The sequence below is a fragment of the Carassius gibelio genome, chromosome B12, assembly GCF_023724105.1.
Source record: "Carassius gibelio isolate Cgi1373 ecotype wild population from Czech Republic chromosome B12, carGib1.2-hapl.c, whole genome shotgun sequence".
Lineage (NCBI taxonomy): Eukaryota > Metazoa > Chordata > Actinopteri > Cypriniformes > Cyprinidae > Carassius > Carassius gibelio.
The window spans coordinates 10422081-10440020 of NC_068407.1; the positions used below are offsets into that span (position 1 = coordinate 10422081).

Sequence of the window (17940 nt, forward strand, 5' to 3'; positions counted from 1 at the left end):
GACACTTAGGTGAACTTCTTTGCTTTTTACTTCATACTTCCATTGAAACTCTGGACCCTATTTTCAATCTCAATTCAAATTCAGGAATTGAATTGAAGTTTTAAACATTCTCAATGCACACATTATTAATTTGTGTAACGAGACATGGCTAATGAAGATTGTACTTCTGTGCCTCTCTGGGAAATTAGGCATACCAGAGCTACCATGTCCAAATCATTGTTATCAAGCATGTCTGTGACTATGAAGTCTGACAAAATGTTCAGCTCCAATTAAGTCCGATGCATTGGCCATGATTAACATATGGCAGAAACTGCCCTTTTTATAGAGCCATATAAGCACTTGTAAATTTGAATGATAAAATTAGCATATGGAGACTTGCAATATTTGCTCAAACAGTAAATTTAACATACACCTGGGATGATTTAACCATTTTTAACTTGGCAAATGTTTTACTTTAGCACACAGGCGGAATAAAAGAGCTGGCAGAGAGACAGAGGGCTTTGGATGTGTTATGATTAGGCGGGTCGTCAAAGCCCTTATGAGGGAATGCAGAGATTAAATTGATTTCCTTCTCACTCTCTTGCCTGACACATTTACAGCGCGAGTTGCCAGTGACGGGAAGTGGAAGATTGACCAATGCAGTGACATAATCGATATATGCTGACCTTTCCCTGGGTGTCTAACGAACAAACACACAAAACACTCCCAAACACTGCAGCCCCTCAGCTGAAGATTATATAACAGACCAACTCATAATTCCATGCATGATTAGAATGCTAAGTGAATCTCTACTGACTATTTTCCAAGAACCTGAAACACACAACACTGCAGGTGTGTTATATGCCCTGTAAAACACACAAAATCATGCAATTGCTAACAATATTACAATATATAACTTAATTTAAAAAGATACAATTGGTAACTTTCTCAAAAGAGAACAAAAGGGCCGACACTATTAAAACCAATGGAAGCCAGTGAACTGAGCATCACTATTTGTAGTTAAAAGGCCTACTTCTTCTGAGTGGACAAAATCCAAAATAAGGTGAATGGCAAGGTGAAACACCCAGTTTCATATATGACTGAGCTGTTCAGTTGACAGTTGGTTGCAGGTTGTAACTTGTAAACTATGTGTCAAACTCATTTTACAGCTAGCATAATTAAGCATCGGTTATTTCCTTCTCTGTCATGGGAGCACTACATCTCATGAAGGCAATATAGGAAAAAAGCTTGACTTGACGGAAATGGCAAATGTAGGTCTGGATTCAATAGCAGTAGAACATGTTTTGTCGAGAAATGGGAAAACCCCGAGAGTGTGAGAACCCATGAGAAAGGCTGGGAAACAAGAGGCTTTGCTGGGGAGAAGCTAAAACTGACCAGCCCCCATGTAAATTATGGCCTAGACAACATATCAGTGGTCTTCAATTTTGCAAGACTACATTTTGGATGTCTCCACAACAACTTAAGGTCTTGAGGCAGCTATATGAGCTGATTATATAAATCAAGAGTGATAAATAAAGGTAGACATCCATGTCATAGTGCTGGATTACTTCAGGAACAGAACTGAGAACCACTGCACTAGATTACACCAGTGTATTTAGTTCTATCTCAGTAGAAGTGCTCCATAACCTTGGATGTGAGAGAATGTTAAAACTTCCACTGTTGAGGGGCCTCCAGGGGCCAGATTGAAGTGATTAAACAATGCCAATAAACTGTGAAATGAACATACCCAATCTTCAAAGTGCCCTCTGCCATTCTGCAGCAAGTCCTCAAACTGTATAGTGCAGTTGGCCACAAAGTCATCATAGCCAATGGGCGCATCGTGAAAGACAGACAGTTCGATTTTCTTCCCATCATGAACCTCTGTTACGAACTCATCATTCCAACTTGGACTATTCGTCTTCTGCTTGGTAGAAGTTTGGCCCACACGGGAATCGTCCACGTTGAGGGCGATATACGTGTCCAGGAGGAAGGTCTGGGTCTTTGGTCCCACAGCATGCCGGAGTGACCATGCGGTGGGTTTCAGGTCCAAAGCTTCGCAAACCTTGATCTTCAACTCTCCATTAAAAACCACCATGATGATGCTCAAGTGAGATCCAACTATCTACTTTGCAATAACAGACGGATTCAAACGCAGGTTTTGATTCAGGGGGTCGCTATACCCGTGGATGTCATAGCGTCATCAGTATACAGGCACGTATAGATGGATGCTGTGATGATTTAATCCCCCAAACCACTAGTCGGATCAACCTGATTCTCTCGTTTGAGCGGAACAATCATGCAAAAGCGTGATATGTAAAACCAAAAGCTCCTGTTTTTGTTTACGATCCGTCTTTCCTCGTAATGGGATGCAAACGTAAACAAGCGAATTCCCTACGTCTGGAATAGCGCGGAGTAGAGGTGCGAGTCCAAGAGGCAAAATATCGGCAACAACACAGAGTCAAATATCCCAAATGTGATGGTCTTCAGCAGGGCTTGCCTTGTACTATTCGTTTTCCAATAGGCGTTGATTGGGAGAGGCGTTTGGGATTCCTCCTTCTCCCAGTCTGCTGACGAACCGCTCGGAGACTTCTGCCATCCACTCGCTGAGATATACAGCTGCTTCGCTTCTTTGTTGATTTGAGAAGGCGAAAGCAGTTGAGCTACACGCTCATGTTAGTACTTTACGCTGCAGGCTTCCTCCCTGTTCGCTCGCTCTCTCTCTCTCTCTCTCTCTCTCACTCACTCACTCACTCACTCGCTCTCCCTCCCTTCGCTCGAGCGCCAGGAAATGCGCAAAACACGTCAGATGATTCAAGCCGCGCCGCGTCCCTTCTGCACCGGATGGGGAGCGTGTGTTTACAGACAGAGGAGCAGCAGCAGCAGCGTGGGGAAACAGAGCGAGGCACCCGAGGGCTGGATTACAAGAGTCTGTTGGGTTCATTATTGGACCAAATAATGTCTACAAGGTCTCTGTAAAAGGAAGGGTTAATGGTAGTGTACACTAAAGTATTTTAACTCTATTTTGGACATATATATATATATATATATATATATATATATATATATATATATATATATATATATATTTATTTATTTTTTTTTTTCCCCCAGTTATCTTTTGCCAGTTGTGTATAAATAAATGTTAATTAAATTTGAGTTACTTTAATAAATTAAGAGGTGAATCACGTTTGACCTGTTGATCTCACGTGGATGCAATTTCTTATGACAATAGGAAGATTAAGAACCACCTCTCTCTCTTTCACTCTCTCTCTCTCTCTCTCTCTCTCTCTCTCTCTCTCTCTATCAGTCATTTGCAAATTGTCACATGCTTCTTGACTTTGATAGTACCTAGGCCTATTTGGGACTTATTCCAAATCAAAACATTTCGGTTCCATATCTATCCTGCATAACAAAATTATTGGGAGGAATTGTATCACAAAGCAACACTTATTTGAAAATACAGTTAATCATGTGTCCAGAATGTATTTGATATAGACTACAAGAGATGTTTGGAAATAGAAAGGCTTATGTAATTTGATGAACACTAGTGGCGGAAAACGGTGCTACACAGATAGCATTACAGGAATTATTCCTGCAAGCAACGAGAAAGCACAACAGGATGTTCAAGCTGACAAATGGCATGAAACTAAACAAACCAAACAATTTAAAAGGGATTGAAGGAATACAGAGTTAAAGCAAATAGACAGGACAGTATTTGACTCAGTCACCATTCATGCAATGGGAACTTTATTCCAATAGATGGCACTGTAGGTTCAGGTTACAGTTTACTAAGTGAAACATCTAAAGGGCAAATTCATTTTTACGAGTTGTACTCTTTCAAAAGGTAGGCTACACCTTTGTTACTTAGGCTGTTTACTCATAAAGGGTGCATAGTCTACATTAAAGTTACACGCACTATGTACAGTACTTTAATGGTAGCTAAATATATTTTGAAAGCTACTGTTTCAGTAACAGCTTTGTACCTTAGTGTGCGCGACATACATTTTCGCAGCCCGAATTTTCGAATTGTTATTGTCAGCATTTACTCTCTCCTGCCTAAGTATAACTATTTGTTTCAGGATTTTATGTGCATACATGGTCACATCTTATCAACACTTCAACTGTTACTGATCCCTTCAATAGTTTTTCTTTTTATGCTTTATACTTGCCAAAAATGTAGTCAGAATGGGCTACTAGTAGCAGGTTATTTTGAATGACTGTCAATGGAAAAAAAAAACATTTTATTCCGGATAGAGAGATATTCTGCTCATAATGCGTATACTGTTTAGCACTACTTTTCAGTGTTACTGTACAAGTCTTTGTGGACAGTGCCTCTTTATTTGAATAATTGTTTTCCGTGCAACTCTTTTATTGTGGTACAGTGTAGGCACATATTCACAAACTGTGGTAGCTTGCTTTACATGCTAATCAGTTTTTCAGAAAATCTGCCCAATAAGACAGTATCTTTTGTGTAAGGCAGTCATGCCATACCAGCCAAACTCCACTGGGTTTCACGCTCTGCCCCAGGAGTGACCTGCAGAGTTTAGCTCCAGCTTGCCTCATCAAAACTACATGGAAGTTTCTATTATGCCTAGTAAGACCTTGATCAGCTGGTTCAGGTATGTTGGTTGGAGCTAAACTCTGCAGGTCACATGCCCTCCAGGACCAAGTTTGGACACCCCTGGTCTGCCCTATAGGGCCGCATTACCGTTCCATCCATGCAGGGGGTAGTGTTGTGTTTTTTTAGGCTAACTGTGCCCAGACTCCAGAAGGAAGATTAGAAATGCCTATGAGGATCTTATTCATTCGAACACAAATGCACAGAGAAATTGATTATACTCTGTTGAGTTTGTTAATGTCTGGGAACATGCAATAACTTCCTTAAAAAAAAATAATAATAAATCAAGCAGCACAGCGTGCATGTTACAACAGATTGAGTACTTTTGATTGCTCCTTTCAAGGTATTTGTGCATTTATTTTTTAGATGTCCAGTGAATCAAAATATATATATATATATATATAGCTATAGATATGATTATATATTTAAACAGTTTAGATGGTTCTGAATTTTGCATCCATACAACTTTATGAAAACAGAATATAAAATCAGTTTAACCATCCTAAATTAAATTAATAATAATTGATTAAAGGGAAAGAGAGAGAGAGAGGTTTCAGTACAAAAGCAGGGTGAAGCTGCAGTCTCCATTTTTTCTTTCAGATAACAAAGATGCATTCTGCAAGTTTTAAATATTCCAGAAGACAGGGAATCTTGCTTTAATTATATTCTGCCATAATCATACCCTTGCTGTCTCACTGATTAGAACATGCTAGTGCACAATCTGGGACTTCACTGCTTTTCCTCTTTTGTTCTGTTTTGAGTTTGTAACATATACTCACTATACTTTGTATTCAAGCAAAAATGAAACTAATTTTATCCTGTATTGCTGTGGGATCGAGATGTACCAGAGTATTGAGTGTCAGATTTTAAAAGAAAACACAAGGATTTAGTTTGATCAAAAGGAATTGTTGTCTTTGAAAGCTTGATTAACATTTCAGTCTGACATGTTATATTATGCTGATCATGTTTAGGAGCATTAGCTCTGAAAGTTGATTGGCAAACAGGTTCTTATAATTCCAGCCACAAACTTATTAAAAGGTGCAAGATCTTGCTCTTTAAAGCTCTCAGTAAAGTCTGAGATCTCGGTTGGTATTAGTTCCTCTCTGCTTAAGGAGCACAAAGGTGTATTGATTTGGTTAATTCCAACCATTTTGAGGGAAAGGTGGTCTCGCTCTTAGATTCAGCTGCACAGGGGTGTGTGGTCCTTTCACAGCACACTCCTTTCTCCTCCTCTCAGGTGAGCAAACCTGCTATCACACAGGTTTCCACTGTGGAAAGGTCAGGGGAACACAAGGCCAAGAGAAAGGTCACGTACTTAGGTTACTCCACGCGTCCAATCAATTAAATGCAAACCAACATCAATTTTAGCATGTTCTTATCTTGTTTGCTAAAACAGGTGCTCACCTGTTTAGTTATATGGTTATTATCAGAGTGCACCACAAAACAGCATATAAGCTGTCTCTGAAACTGCATATATAAATAAAGAGACAGAATCAAAATATCAAATTACAAGTACTTTGCATAAACAATATTATTAAAAAAATATATTTTTATTTTTTAATAAAAAAATATATAATTGTGACTAGAGAAACATAGCAATGTAAACTTTTAAATTAAAATCTACAATCTGTTGTACCTTTGCAACTTTCGCCTGTTGATGGATTATGTTTTAGCCAAATCAAGTTGCTTTAAGAGGGGCGTGGGGCCGTGTGGAGCCTGTAAGTTGATGTGCATGCCCTTAAGGGAAGTGTCATTTTCTGGATCTGAACAATGCTGGTATAACATTGCGTTGTAACATTAGTGAGAGGATGTGCCTGCGGCATACACTGTAAACCTATACACCCCAAACTCTTCTATAGCGAATTACTGAGGACTCATTTCAGGCCAACTGACTTCGCCAAAAATACCTTTTTTTTTTATGTGTTCATGGATGTATGAGTGTGTATTGCTAGCGGTGTGTGTACCACTATACAAAATCCTGTGATTTAAATGAACGTTTCAGTCATGGTATAATGAGTGATATTGATAACAAATCTCTTGACTAGTTTTGCATATATTTTAGAAGTCACCTCTTCTATCTAGCATGGTACACACTAGTATATATATATATATATATATATATATATATATATATACTGTATGTGTGTATGTATACTGTATATATGTAGTGAGTCATTTAGTGTAATGTGAATATGGTTATTTCATTGACTATATTATATTATATTTATGTTATGAGTATATTGTCTCACCAACACTTGCATGTAATTAGGTCACGAAGTAATGTAGCAGACCCTTTGTCACAAACTAACACAACTATGAACCATGAGTCCTGCCATGCAAATGTATTTGCATTAAAAATCCCCTGTTAGGCAAAAAAAGAAGAAAAAAAAAGAAAAAAGTAAAATGAGAGGTAAAGGGATCCAAAGAGTGCATTTAAAATTCATAATTATTTATTTGTATAATTATGTTAACATTCATATAAAAAAAAAACATAAGTGTAATGTTTTTTGGAGTATTTCTCAAATTAATCCTTCCCATAGGTTTTTTTTTTAAAAACCTTGTTTAAAAGTTATAAACCATGAACCAAAACAACCAGCTGCAAGGTGATTCACAACATTACCAACTTTGATTCAAAATCTATTTCAAAATCTGACAAAAAGACTGAGACTTTCTACTTAACATCTGTAAAAAGAATCCAATGAAGCATTGCAAAAGAGCTAATCAAATAAAAAATTATGGTGAAATATAAAACTGAAGTATATATTATGTATTATATATAGTGTATATATAGTAAAAATATGTTTAGAGATTTTGAGAGATAAGGATACTATTTTTGACGAGTGTTTTGAGTGAGATTCTAACTAGTAAGTCATTTGCAGGGCTTCATCTGATTGTTGAAGCTTTCCTTGCAGATTCATGGGTAATGCAGTTTTTTTTTCTATTAGGAATAATATTATTTAAATAAGTTGAAATAATGTGGACTGAGATTTGATCAAAAGCATAAAATATTAACCTCGCAGCTCATATACCTGTCTTAAAGTCCCCTATGGATAAAATGAATGATAATTACTTCCAGAAACCAACTGCGGCTCTCTATAGAGGCCTGGGTCAGTATTTCAATTTTTTAATTAATTGACAGAAGCAATTAAGGTCACACGCAGACCATTAAACTGACAGCAGCTTCAGTGGACGATGAGGACTGTATCTACTGTATGCAGCTCATATCTCCCTGTAAGTTACCAAAACTATAACAAAATGCAAAGATGTGGTTGTGAGCTCTGATAATTTACAGGTGTGAGTTTGGTTATAGAATGCGGCTGTAAAAAACCGAACTGTGTGTGACTTTAAGCCTATAAAAAAAAAAAAAACAGAACATTTCATTGCAACATTTTGAAAAAAGAATAGGCCACTTAATTTGGGCAATAAGGACAAATATCAATCATATCAAATAACATTTTGAAACAGGAATATTCATGGAAGAGTAAAAGTGAAAAATAAAATGAAAGAAATATGCTTATAGCCTACATACATTGCAAATCAAAGGATGGATTCAAAGGGATAGTCATAGGGATAATTTGGAAGTCAATGGCTACTGTCAACACACTTCAAAATATCTTATTTATATCAGAAACTCATACAACTTGAGGGTAAAGAGCTGATAATAAACTTTTAATTTTAGGGTGAACAATTCCTTGTATAAAAGGTGCTGTATGTAGGATTGACACTGAATGGTTGAACTAGGTATTGCAGTCCAAATAAAAAAAAAATGGAGAGGATTTTTTTTCACCTGGCCTCCTCCTCAGACTTGACACACTCGCAGGTTTCCAGATTGAATACACCAACAGGAACGAGTACATAATTTGACAGGCATTCCGGCCCCGAACGCACTTTTTCAAAGGAGAACTGACTGTAGCATTGTTTTTCAGATAAACAAGTATGTTAACTTAGCATGTTTCTTAAATATCTGCTAACATATTATGGTATTTTTTATGCTTTAGGAGAGTCAAAATCTTACATACAGCACGTTTAAGCCTTTACAGTAATTTACAACCATCATCTCATCTATCCAGTGACATATAGTGATATATTTCTATTGTTAAATGACTAAAAGTATTTTTTTAAGCCCATTTACTCAAATAAAGGAATGACAACCGCATTCTGCTGCTGTGTAAAAGTACCCTTTATGGAAACTCAGTGCCATTGACAATGAGCACACACACACACTTACAAATCAGCAAATGTATACACACACACACCACCCCAAACACAGTTTCAAATCCTGTTGTCAGTCCACTGGGAATAACACAGGTTTAGAGTGTCAATATCAACCCAACCCTCCATTAACACTTTGTCATTAGCACACATTTAGACCTATCAGCACAGGCCTAACAACCTTGTTTAGACTTAGAAACTTCAAACACACACGCATGCTGACATGCATCGCATGCAGACCTAATCTTACACACAAAGCTCTTTACACTGACAGACTCCAAAATCAGGCCCCCGATGTTGATTTATAAACCTTCATGACCAAGTCTGATGAAGCTGATTTGTGCGGCGTTACAAATCCTGCTGGTATTTGAATTAGCAGTTAGAGTATCATGGTGGAAAGGTCAGACGGCACGGAAAGCGTCATGTACAGGCTTCCCCCCAAAAAGCCTCTCTCTGCTTCTTCCTCAAATTGCTCCCATAACTTAGTGGTTAAATGTGTTGACCCCCGTTTAGCACAGGGAACGGGGCTTAAGAGCAGGACAGCTGTCTTAGAACAGGTCAGATGACCCAGTCAACTGAAGAAGACGAGTATGTAGTCAGAATGTTTTCCACATTGTAGAGAGTGTATGGTTTCACTGGCACGGTAGACGGTTACAAAATATTTACAGAACTCTCTTCATAAGACCAGAACAAGCAGAAACTATACAACAACAAGTATCACAGAGGGAGGCTGTGGCCACTTTAAACAGGTTATCTGTGAGCTTGACTAGTCCTTATTGGTCCAGAGGGGACTGAGAACAAAACTAAGAGTGACATCAATCACTCGTTCCATTCCATTTTATTCTAGTTAGTGTGTATGGTATCTTGACAGCTATATTGAAAGACAGAGTGTATGGTAATCATTTGTTGATTTTAGGCTCCGACAGCTCTTTTGAAATATTAAACCTTTCATAAACAAACATTGTATTTGTGGTTAGGAAATATGTTTCCCGTAATCACTGTATGCAAAAAAATCTATTGTTTGAATAATTTGATGGAATTATAGTGGAAATGCTCCCAGCACTGTTATACTGTATGCATTCTTGTACAACTGTACAATACCATTTATGGTATGGAAAATTAATTGTTGAGGCAAATAAGCTAATAATTAGTATTTGTGTTTCAGATAAAAAAAAAAAAGAAAAGAAAAATCTTTATTAAAAATCTAGTTTAAAACATATATGCCACGTTATAGAAAAGTATACTCTTTGTGTTCATTGTTTTTTCGTACGGTTCTGAAAATCTTTTATACCACCTTCATGAAAGGTTTCATGTTATGACTCTAAAAGTATCATTAAATTTTTTTATAAAATATTTAATTACATTTTTATAAAATGTTATAATTTCTTTCGTTTCATCTTGTATGCAGTAAATATAATTCTTTTTTTTCCCATTTTATTTGTCATCTAAAAGTCATATTTGTTTAAATATTTAGTTACATTTTAATTACAGAAAATACTTAAGGTTTTCTTTCAAGAGTTTATTTTTTATGAGGCTTTTCCTATCAGGACAGTTTTATCACCCTAACATTGTTTTATTTTTATTTTTTTATATTTTTGACCACCACATAATAAAAAGGATAATATAAAAGCATGCTCCTCATAGAAGAAAGCTATTCTAGACTGTATCCAACTATGTATTTTTAATACATTAAAGGATAAAATGGAGTGTCACGTCAGTGGCCCATTTACAGAACATTTTACAAGCAACACTTGTACAAGACTCAGTTGTGTACAGTGTCATGTACAGTGCTCTATACTGCACATATGGACACATTCCTCAAGTGTATATGAAACATTAGTACAGCCACTTCCTGACCTGGCCACTCATCTGCTATAAGCCAGCATTCCCAATAAAACACTTGGGAATGTGAAGGATCAGCTGTTAATAAGATCTGTGACCAAGTTAGATTTATATGTCACAGGTGTTTCAACACATTACACACCATAACGACATTACTGTAATTGGTTCGGATTAGCAAATAACACTTCCACCAGAGATTATATCACTTGACCGATACAAAAACTAGATTATATTTATTGGGGAAAAAATGGCTAAAACTCTTTAACAGCTTAGAAACAAGCATATGAATATAAGTAAGAAAACATAAGTGTGAGCAAATGTGAGCTAGACAGGAGAGAGAGAGAGAGAGAGAATGAAAGATAGTGCTTTGATTACAGTCTGAGAAGCATGTTCCTGTCCAGACACTGGTGGTGTCACTTCCCTATGCATGAACATTTAATCCCTCTGCCTGCCAGGAGGACAGAGGGCTGAAACTTGATCACCCAGGGGGCCAACACACAAGAGGACAAGGTGAGTAAGAGAGAGAGAGAGAGAGAGAACAAGCACTGACATGATTTAGCATCTTAGATCATGGCGCAATACTCTGATTTTAACTCTGTGTTAAAGCTTGAAATGATGCACGTGGTGGAACCTCGCTGTCATGTGAACGGGGTCAAATGTTACTTCTAGCAAGTCGTCAACTTCTGCAAAAATGCTACCAGCACACTTCTGTGAACTCTCTCTGCGTCAACGACCAGATGACACTGATCAAACTTGTAGTCCTACATGTCTTCTCCTGGTGCTTGCGCTCATGCAAACACACGCACGCGGCTAAGCACAGCCTCTCCTGGCACTATCGGGTTTCGCTTCCCTCCTGAGAGGAAAGGTGAGCCAGCTTCATTAATCATTTAGAGTGTGCGCTGTGAGTGGAGGACAGTGTGATTGCTGGGTGTTGGGTGTCTCTGCTCATGGCCCCCTACACAACTGCCTTGATTTGAATAAAGAAAAAGGCTTAGGCCACTGCATGGTCAGCAATGGGCCTCCAGGAAAAAGCAACGCTGCCCAGCCGCGTGGGCAGATTAGCAGACCTCTTTCTCGCTCATGGCCCATGAAACATTAGACAGGTGCAGGTGTGTGCAGAGAGCTGCTTGGACTGCCTGGTCTTCCTCTGTTCGTGCAGGTGGTGATGTTCATTTCCATAGGACGCCAGATCACAGGGTGTAAAATGCTTTTAGCATGCTGTAACTCCCTGAAGAATTTATTCAAAGAAGAAAAGTGTCATTAAAAGATAATAATAACGGTGGATGTATCAGTTAGAGAATTGCCAGCTGGTTTCAATGTAACTGGAAAAGTAAAAATGAAATGGATAGTTTAATCATAAATTAAAAACTGTCAGTGTTATTTATCCTCAATAAGTCATACATCCTTCAAAACATCTTCATGAGGAAGAGTAAGTGAGGCAAAGTCCACAAAAAATTTACATTTTGTCATTATTTAATCACCTTCATATTGTTGACTTGACTTCAATGACTATTGTTGACTTCAAACTTGTATGACTTTCTTTCTTCTGCAGAATACTAAAGAAAATGTAGAAAAATCTAATTTTATTGTTGTTTTGGACCCCATTTACTTTACTACTCTTTACTTTACTCACTTCACACTTCATTTCACTCACTTTTACTCATCTTACTTTTTGTATTCTGCAGAAGAAATAAGTCATACCGGTTTGGAACGACATGATGGTGAGACACATGACAGAAGTTTCACTTTTGGGTTTATGATTCTATATTACTTAGACCACCCAAAATGAAAATAATTGTCTTCAATTTACTAATCTTCATGGCGTTCCAAACTTGCATGAATTTCTTATTTCTATGGAACATAAAAGAAATGTCTCAACTCTTTGGTCCTTATATTTGAAGTCAACCAAACTGTTTTGTTTACCAACATCCTTCAAAATGTTGCTAGGGATTCTGGGTCCATTGCAAAGAATTAGCTTTTTGCCCCCTTAAATCCAGTTCAATGTGGGGGACCATCATAAATAGATAGAATAGAATAGATAATGATAGAAAGAATTTTTGGCTGAACTATTGCTTAAAGTAATATGATTAAGTTTTAAAGGTACAGTACACCCATTATTTACTCACCTTCATAAACACAAAAAAGAACAAACAAAATAAAGTTCAGAACACATAATCTAATGTTGTCCATATACAGTGAAAGTCAATGGCATTCAATACTGTTTTGGACTCCATTTACTTTCATTGTGTGGACAGAAACATTACTTCTTTATTCTAAACATTCTTCAGAGTATCTTATTTTCTGTTCTGCAGAAGAAATAAGTCATACAGATACGGAAAGACGTGATGGCGAGACCAGTAACAGATGTTTCTTTTTTGAGTGAACTATCATTTAGGAGAGACCAGCAATCATTGAACAATAACTAATTCATTAAAGAGTAAGCTAGTCCTTTAAGAGCAGGCAAACATTCTCCCCATCATCTCCTCACTTCTCCATCATCAAGGTCAGAGGCTGGAGCCCCAGACAGCAGCCAAGCTCGGCTCACTGTCTTTGACGCATGGTTTAGAATGACACGGCAAAGCTAGCATGGAGCAGCTCCCCTGAATAAAGAATGGTTTTTAAAATGGACTCAAACTGACTCCCTCTGTCCTGCTGCGAGCTGAAGCCACTCTGAACGTCCACTTTCGGCCATCTCTGCTGCTGTGGCTGCCATCAGGAGGTCTCAGACTGGCTAACAACTGCTCAGACACCTCCTCCCCTTCACTGGAAAATGATCCCAGCCATGCATAATCAATCAGATCCTTTTACTGAAAACTCAACCCTTTACGTCTGCATGCACGTGTGTGAGAATGAGCATGTGTGTCGTAGGCTATTGAGATGGGTCTGGACTTTTTTTTTTTTTTTTTTGACAAAAAGACAAGTAAAATATGTAACACAATATCCCACAATGCAAACATGAAGCATGCCATGCAAATGTAAAGGTTCTTGGGGGAAATACGTGACCACTGTTTCTGAATATTATGCGTAATAATATTTCTGTTTTGAATATATCAGTAGGTTAACTTGAGCTTATTTGAGCAAAAATGGTAAAATATAACACAATGCATAAATGTGAGATGATGTGTTTACTCTTTAAATAAAGGATACTTTTTAGGTTCTATAAGGAATTAACCCTTTATTGTAATCCTAATCTGAAGTATTTGCAATGCAACAGCAGAAACTTCTAGACAACTTCAAATTGTTTTTAATTTAGATTATTCTTTGCTGAACCTAAATAATTCTAAAGAACCAATAATCAACCTATACATATTTTAAAGAATGTTAATTCCATTTATTATTACAGTACTAGCTTAATAACTACCATGTTTTGTAATGTAATAAAATATATTAACGCCAGTGTGCAGCATATTCAGTCTAAATGCATGACTGTATGTTTTGCTTTCATATGCAAACTAACATCAACATATTTTCATGACTCGGCTAGAGCTAGCGAATAGGCTATATATTAGCTCACCATAAAACGAATTTACTAAATATCTATGTCCCTCTGGAACCAAATGCTAGAATTACAATGTCCATATGAAAAAGTACGCTGGAGTCACGTTACATTCCAAAATAACTCGTCAGATACACGACACCAGAGACTTCTCGTCACAAACATCAATCCAGCAAACCTCTGGTGCCCGCCATCCATCACTAGAAAAAAAACCGATTCATTTTAAAACGATATTTTGTTTATTTTTCCTCACTTTTAATTATTTTACATTTGCATTTTGCACAAATATTTTGATGATTTTGTTTTGAACTAGAAAATGACGTAAACTCACGTGTCGCCTAGCCTATGCATTTTCATACAAAACAAGTGATGGTGAAATGAAACTACAGTAATCAAAAGGACATTTTCAGGCAGAAGTTCCCCCCACAAAACTTTTTGTTAATAATAACAAAAACATTTCTCTGTGTAGCTATTGGTTTCCCCCTTTATTCTGAGATTATAATACAGCAGTGTCTGTTTTTGGAGTGTGTTGCGCGCACTCCTTCCCCCGAGGTGACTATTCTATCTCCAAGAGGCAGGGTCAGGTTCTGCGAAACAGATTCTCTCCACACTTGCCCGTATGACTCCCCAGGAGGATGCGCAAGCCGTCCTTACACACTGGGCACTCTGTAAGAGATATGACAACCAGAGGGCGGGCTGATAACTGAGGACAGTCTAGGAAAGAATCTATTGCGCGCGAATGAAATGATTAGCGCGTCATGATATTGCAATGCAATGCAATGCAAGATATGACTCAAACTGTTAGCTTTGCTTTTGTTTTGTTTTTTGATTGGACTGATTTTAAACCATCTTTTCGTTGAAAATGTACATCGAGAACTGAAATTCTTAATTTGGGGGAGCCTCGTTGCTTGAGTTTCCAAAGTGGATATTGCCTTAAAAACCAACGTTAAGATCCGCGCGCGACACCAGGTGTCCTATTGCCTTGAACTATGTCTATGCCATCAACTTTTGGATTTACCCAAGAGCAGGTTGCCTGCGTCTGCGAGGTCCTTCAGCAAGGTGGGAGTATCGAACGTCTCGGGCGCTTTCTGTGGTCCTTACCTGCTTGTGAGCACCTCCACAAAAACGAGAGCGTGTTGAAAGCGAAGGCTGTGGTAGCTTTTCACCGGGGCAACTTCAGGGAGCTCTACAAAGTATTAGAGAGCCACCAGTTTTCTCCGCACAACCACCCTAAACTGCAACAGCTCTGGTTGAAAGCTCACTATATCGATGCGGAGAAATTACGCGGCCGTCCTCTGGGCGCAGTGGGAAAATACCGCGTGCGCAGGAAGTTTCCGCTGCCTCGCACCATCTGGGATGGAGAGGAGACCAGCTACTGTTTTAAGGAGAAGAGCCGGTGTGTACTTAAAGAGTGGTACACTCACAACCCGTACCCTTCACCGAGAGAGAAGAAAGAACTGGCTGAGGCCACTGGCCTCACCACGACTCAGGTCAGCAACTGGTTCAAGAACAGGAGGCAGAGAGACCGTGCAGCAGAAGCAAAGGAAAGGTAGGAAGTACACCATTACTCTCAAGACGATACACAAACGAACTTTCTGTACAACAGCGGTGGAATGCTTACCAAAATGATGGTAGTCATATTTAAAAAAAAATATACAAAAAAATGCTAGCTTATATAAAAATATTTGCATTCATTAGTGTAGGCCTACTTGTGGGTAAAATAAAGACATTAATAAATACAGAAATTAAATAAGTATAGTCTTAATTATTCTTATTATAGAATAATCTAAATGTCAAAGATTTAAAAACAATTTGACTTATTAGAAAATATATATCAGCAGCAGCACAATTAATAAATGAGTTTAATTTGATGACATCAGTGGCATTGCAACTACAGGAGGTTTGTCACCTGCCTTTTTAATTAACGAGTTATGCTAAAGTCACAGAAATATAATACATAAATAAATACCTGTATATATTTCTTTGAAATCATATCATCTCACTTTAACTGATAGGGGCTGAGGAAGGGTTTTAGATATTACTGACGTATGATTGTTCTAACTGTATAAAACAGAGTCCATATATATATATATATATATATATATATATATATATATATATATATATATATATATGTATGTATGTATGTATGTATGTATGTATGTATGTATGTATGTATGTATGTATGTGTGTGTGTGTGTGTATATATAACATTTAGCCTATATAAATATAGCTTTTGCTTCCAACTTAAAAAGGCCTGAAATATCCTCCTAATGGAGAAAAATAAAAGTGTATATTTAACTTGCCAGATTTAGTCATGCGCGGTCCAGGTGTTTGTATGTCCATCAGTAAGCGACGGTTGTTGTTTTTGCTGGGCTACTAATGAATTTGAATGATCTGCTCCAACAGGGAAAACGATGGTGCAAATCCAAACGGTCACAACCCACTGACCTCTCACGTGAACGAAAACAAATCTCTATGCGAAAGTTCAGAGGACGACAAATCTCCCGCGGCGACCCCGGATCACAGCTCCATGAGCCCAGCCATCCTCATGCCCCCCAACTCGGGTCTGCCACCCCTGCACAGCTTCGCGCCTCCGCCCGGCCCCAGCGCCTCCATCATCCCCGTCAGTGGTTCAGACGCTCACAGCCACCTCCAATTCTCCATGCACGACGGCCTTCTCAACACCATGACGGCCAGCCTGGTGGAACTTGGATCATAAGAAATAAAACACTTAATCTTTGACTTTCCCCCCAGTTGCTAGCTTCGTTATCATAGGCTACCAAACGTGAGTTAGTCAAGCTGAGAGGACATTTAAAAAATAAAAAATAAAAAAATTATTAAAAAAAAGGACTACCAGATGACACACGGTAATTCGGTAACAATTCAATGTTATCAAGGAATAGTTTTTTTATATGTCTAGCTAAAATGTAAGTAATAAAATATATATTTAATAAGGTCAAAATGTGTGGTCTCCTTGAACATTTTTTTTTTTACAGTTTACTGCATCTGTCAGTTTTAATAGCTTCATCGAAAGCGGATTTGACAGAATCTCATCTGCTGATTTATTATTGCAATAAATGCCAATACAAGTAAGTAGAGACATGTAAATTCAATTATTTTGAATTTCCTTCATAACGCATGGCGCTTTGTCATGTTTGGATACATACATCCAAAAAAATTCTTTGTCATTTAAGGCATGAATATCCATGTTCAATTTATAACTTTATGTAAAGTGCAGTAACATATGTGTAAGTTTTTTTTTTTTTTTTTTCTTTGCAAAGATTGTTACAAGAATTTTCCATTCTTCACAATTTTATTAACTCTTCATAAATTGTTCATTGGTAATTACATTCAGCGCGGGAAAAAAAATGCAATTATCATTGCAAGTTGTAATTGTAGCACAACTTTGGTTTTACTTTGATATGAAAAGAGCTATGAAATTGTAATTATTTATACAACATAAAAACAGCATTTCTCTTTTTTTAGATAACATTTTGCAAGCTTCGTTTTTAACTTGTATTCTGTTCTTTAAAAACAAACAAACAAACAAAAACATTGTGGGCATATACTGCCCCCTATTGGCAACGGTATGTAATTAAAAGCAGTGGCCTAACCCACTCGTTTTCAAAGAAAAAGCTGAAGATCACTACTGAGATAATTTGTAACTATTTCCAGATATATTAGTTATTGGACCAAAAAGCACTAGCTACACAGAATCTCTTAGATTACAATTGCATCTAGACGGAGGTACTGTTCTACAGTCATGTGGGTGTTATATTAGACAGAAATA

General features: G+C 37.5%; 2 protein-coding genes across 2 annotated transcripts in view; one reads left to right on the forward strand and one right to left on the reverse strand.

Annotated features, from left to right (window-relative positions):
- LOC127969319 (protein kinase C epsilon type) overlaps positions 1 to 2765 on the reverse strand; it is a 55804-nt gene extending 53039 nt beyond the window's left edge. Inside the window, exon 1 of the mRNA XM_052571181.1 lies at positions 1727 to 2765. Coding sequence (XP_052427141.1) covers positions 1727 to 2074 — 348 coding nt within the window. The 5' untranslated portion in view covers positions 2075 to 2765. The remainder of the gene's footprint in view (positions 1 to 1726) is intronic.
- A 12065-nt stretch (positions 2766 to 14830) lies between these two features.
- On the forward strand, positions 14831 to 17102 carry LOC127969434 (homeobox protein SIX2-like). Its single transcript, XM_052571372.1, has 2 exons — positions 14831 to 15696; positions 16557 to 17102. Exons 1-2 carry the CDS (start codon positions 15137 to 15139, stop codon positions 16867 to 16869), a joined length of 873 nt encoding a protein of 290 aa, XP_052427332.1. The 5' UTR covers positions 14831 to 15136; the 3' UTR covers positions 16870 to 17102.
- The last annotated feature ends 838 nt before the right edge of the window (positions 17103 to 17940 follow it).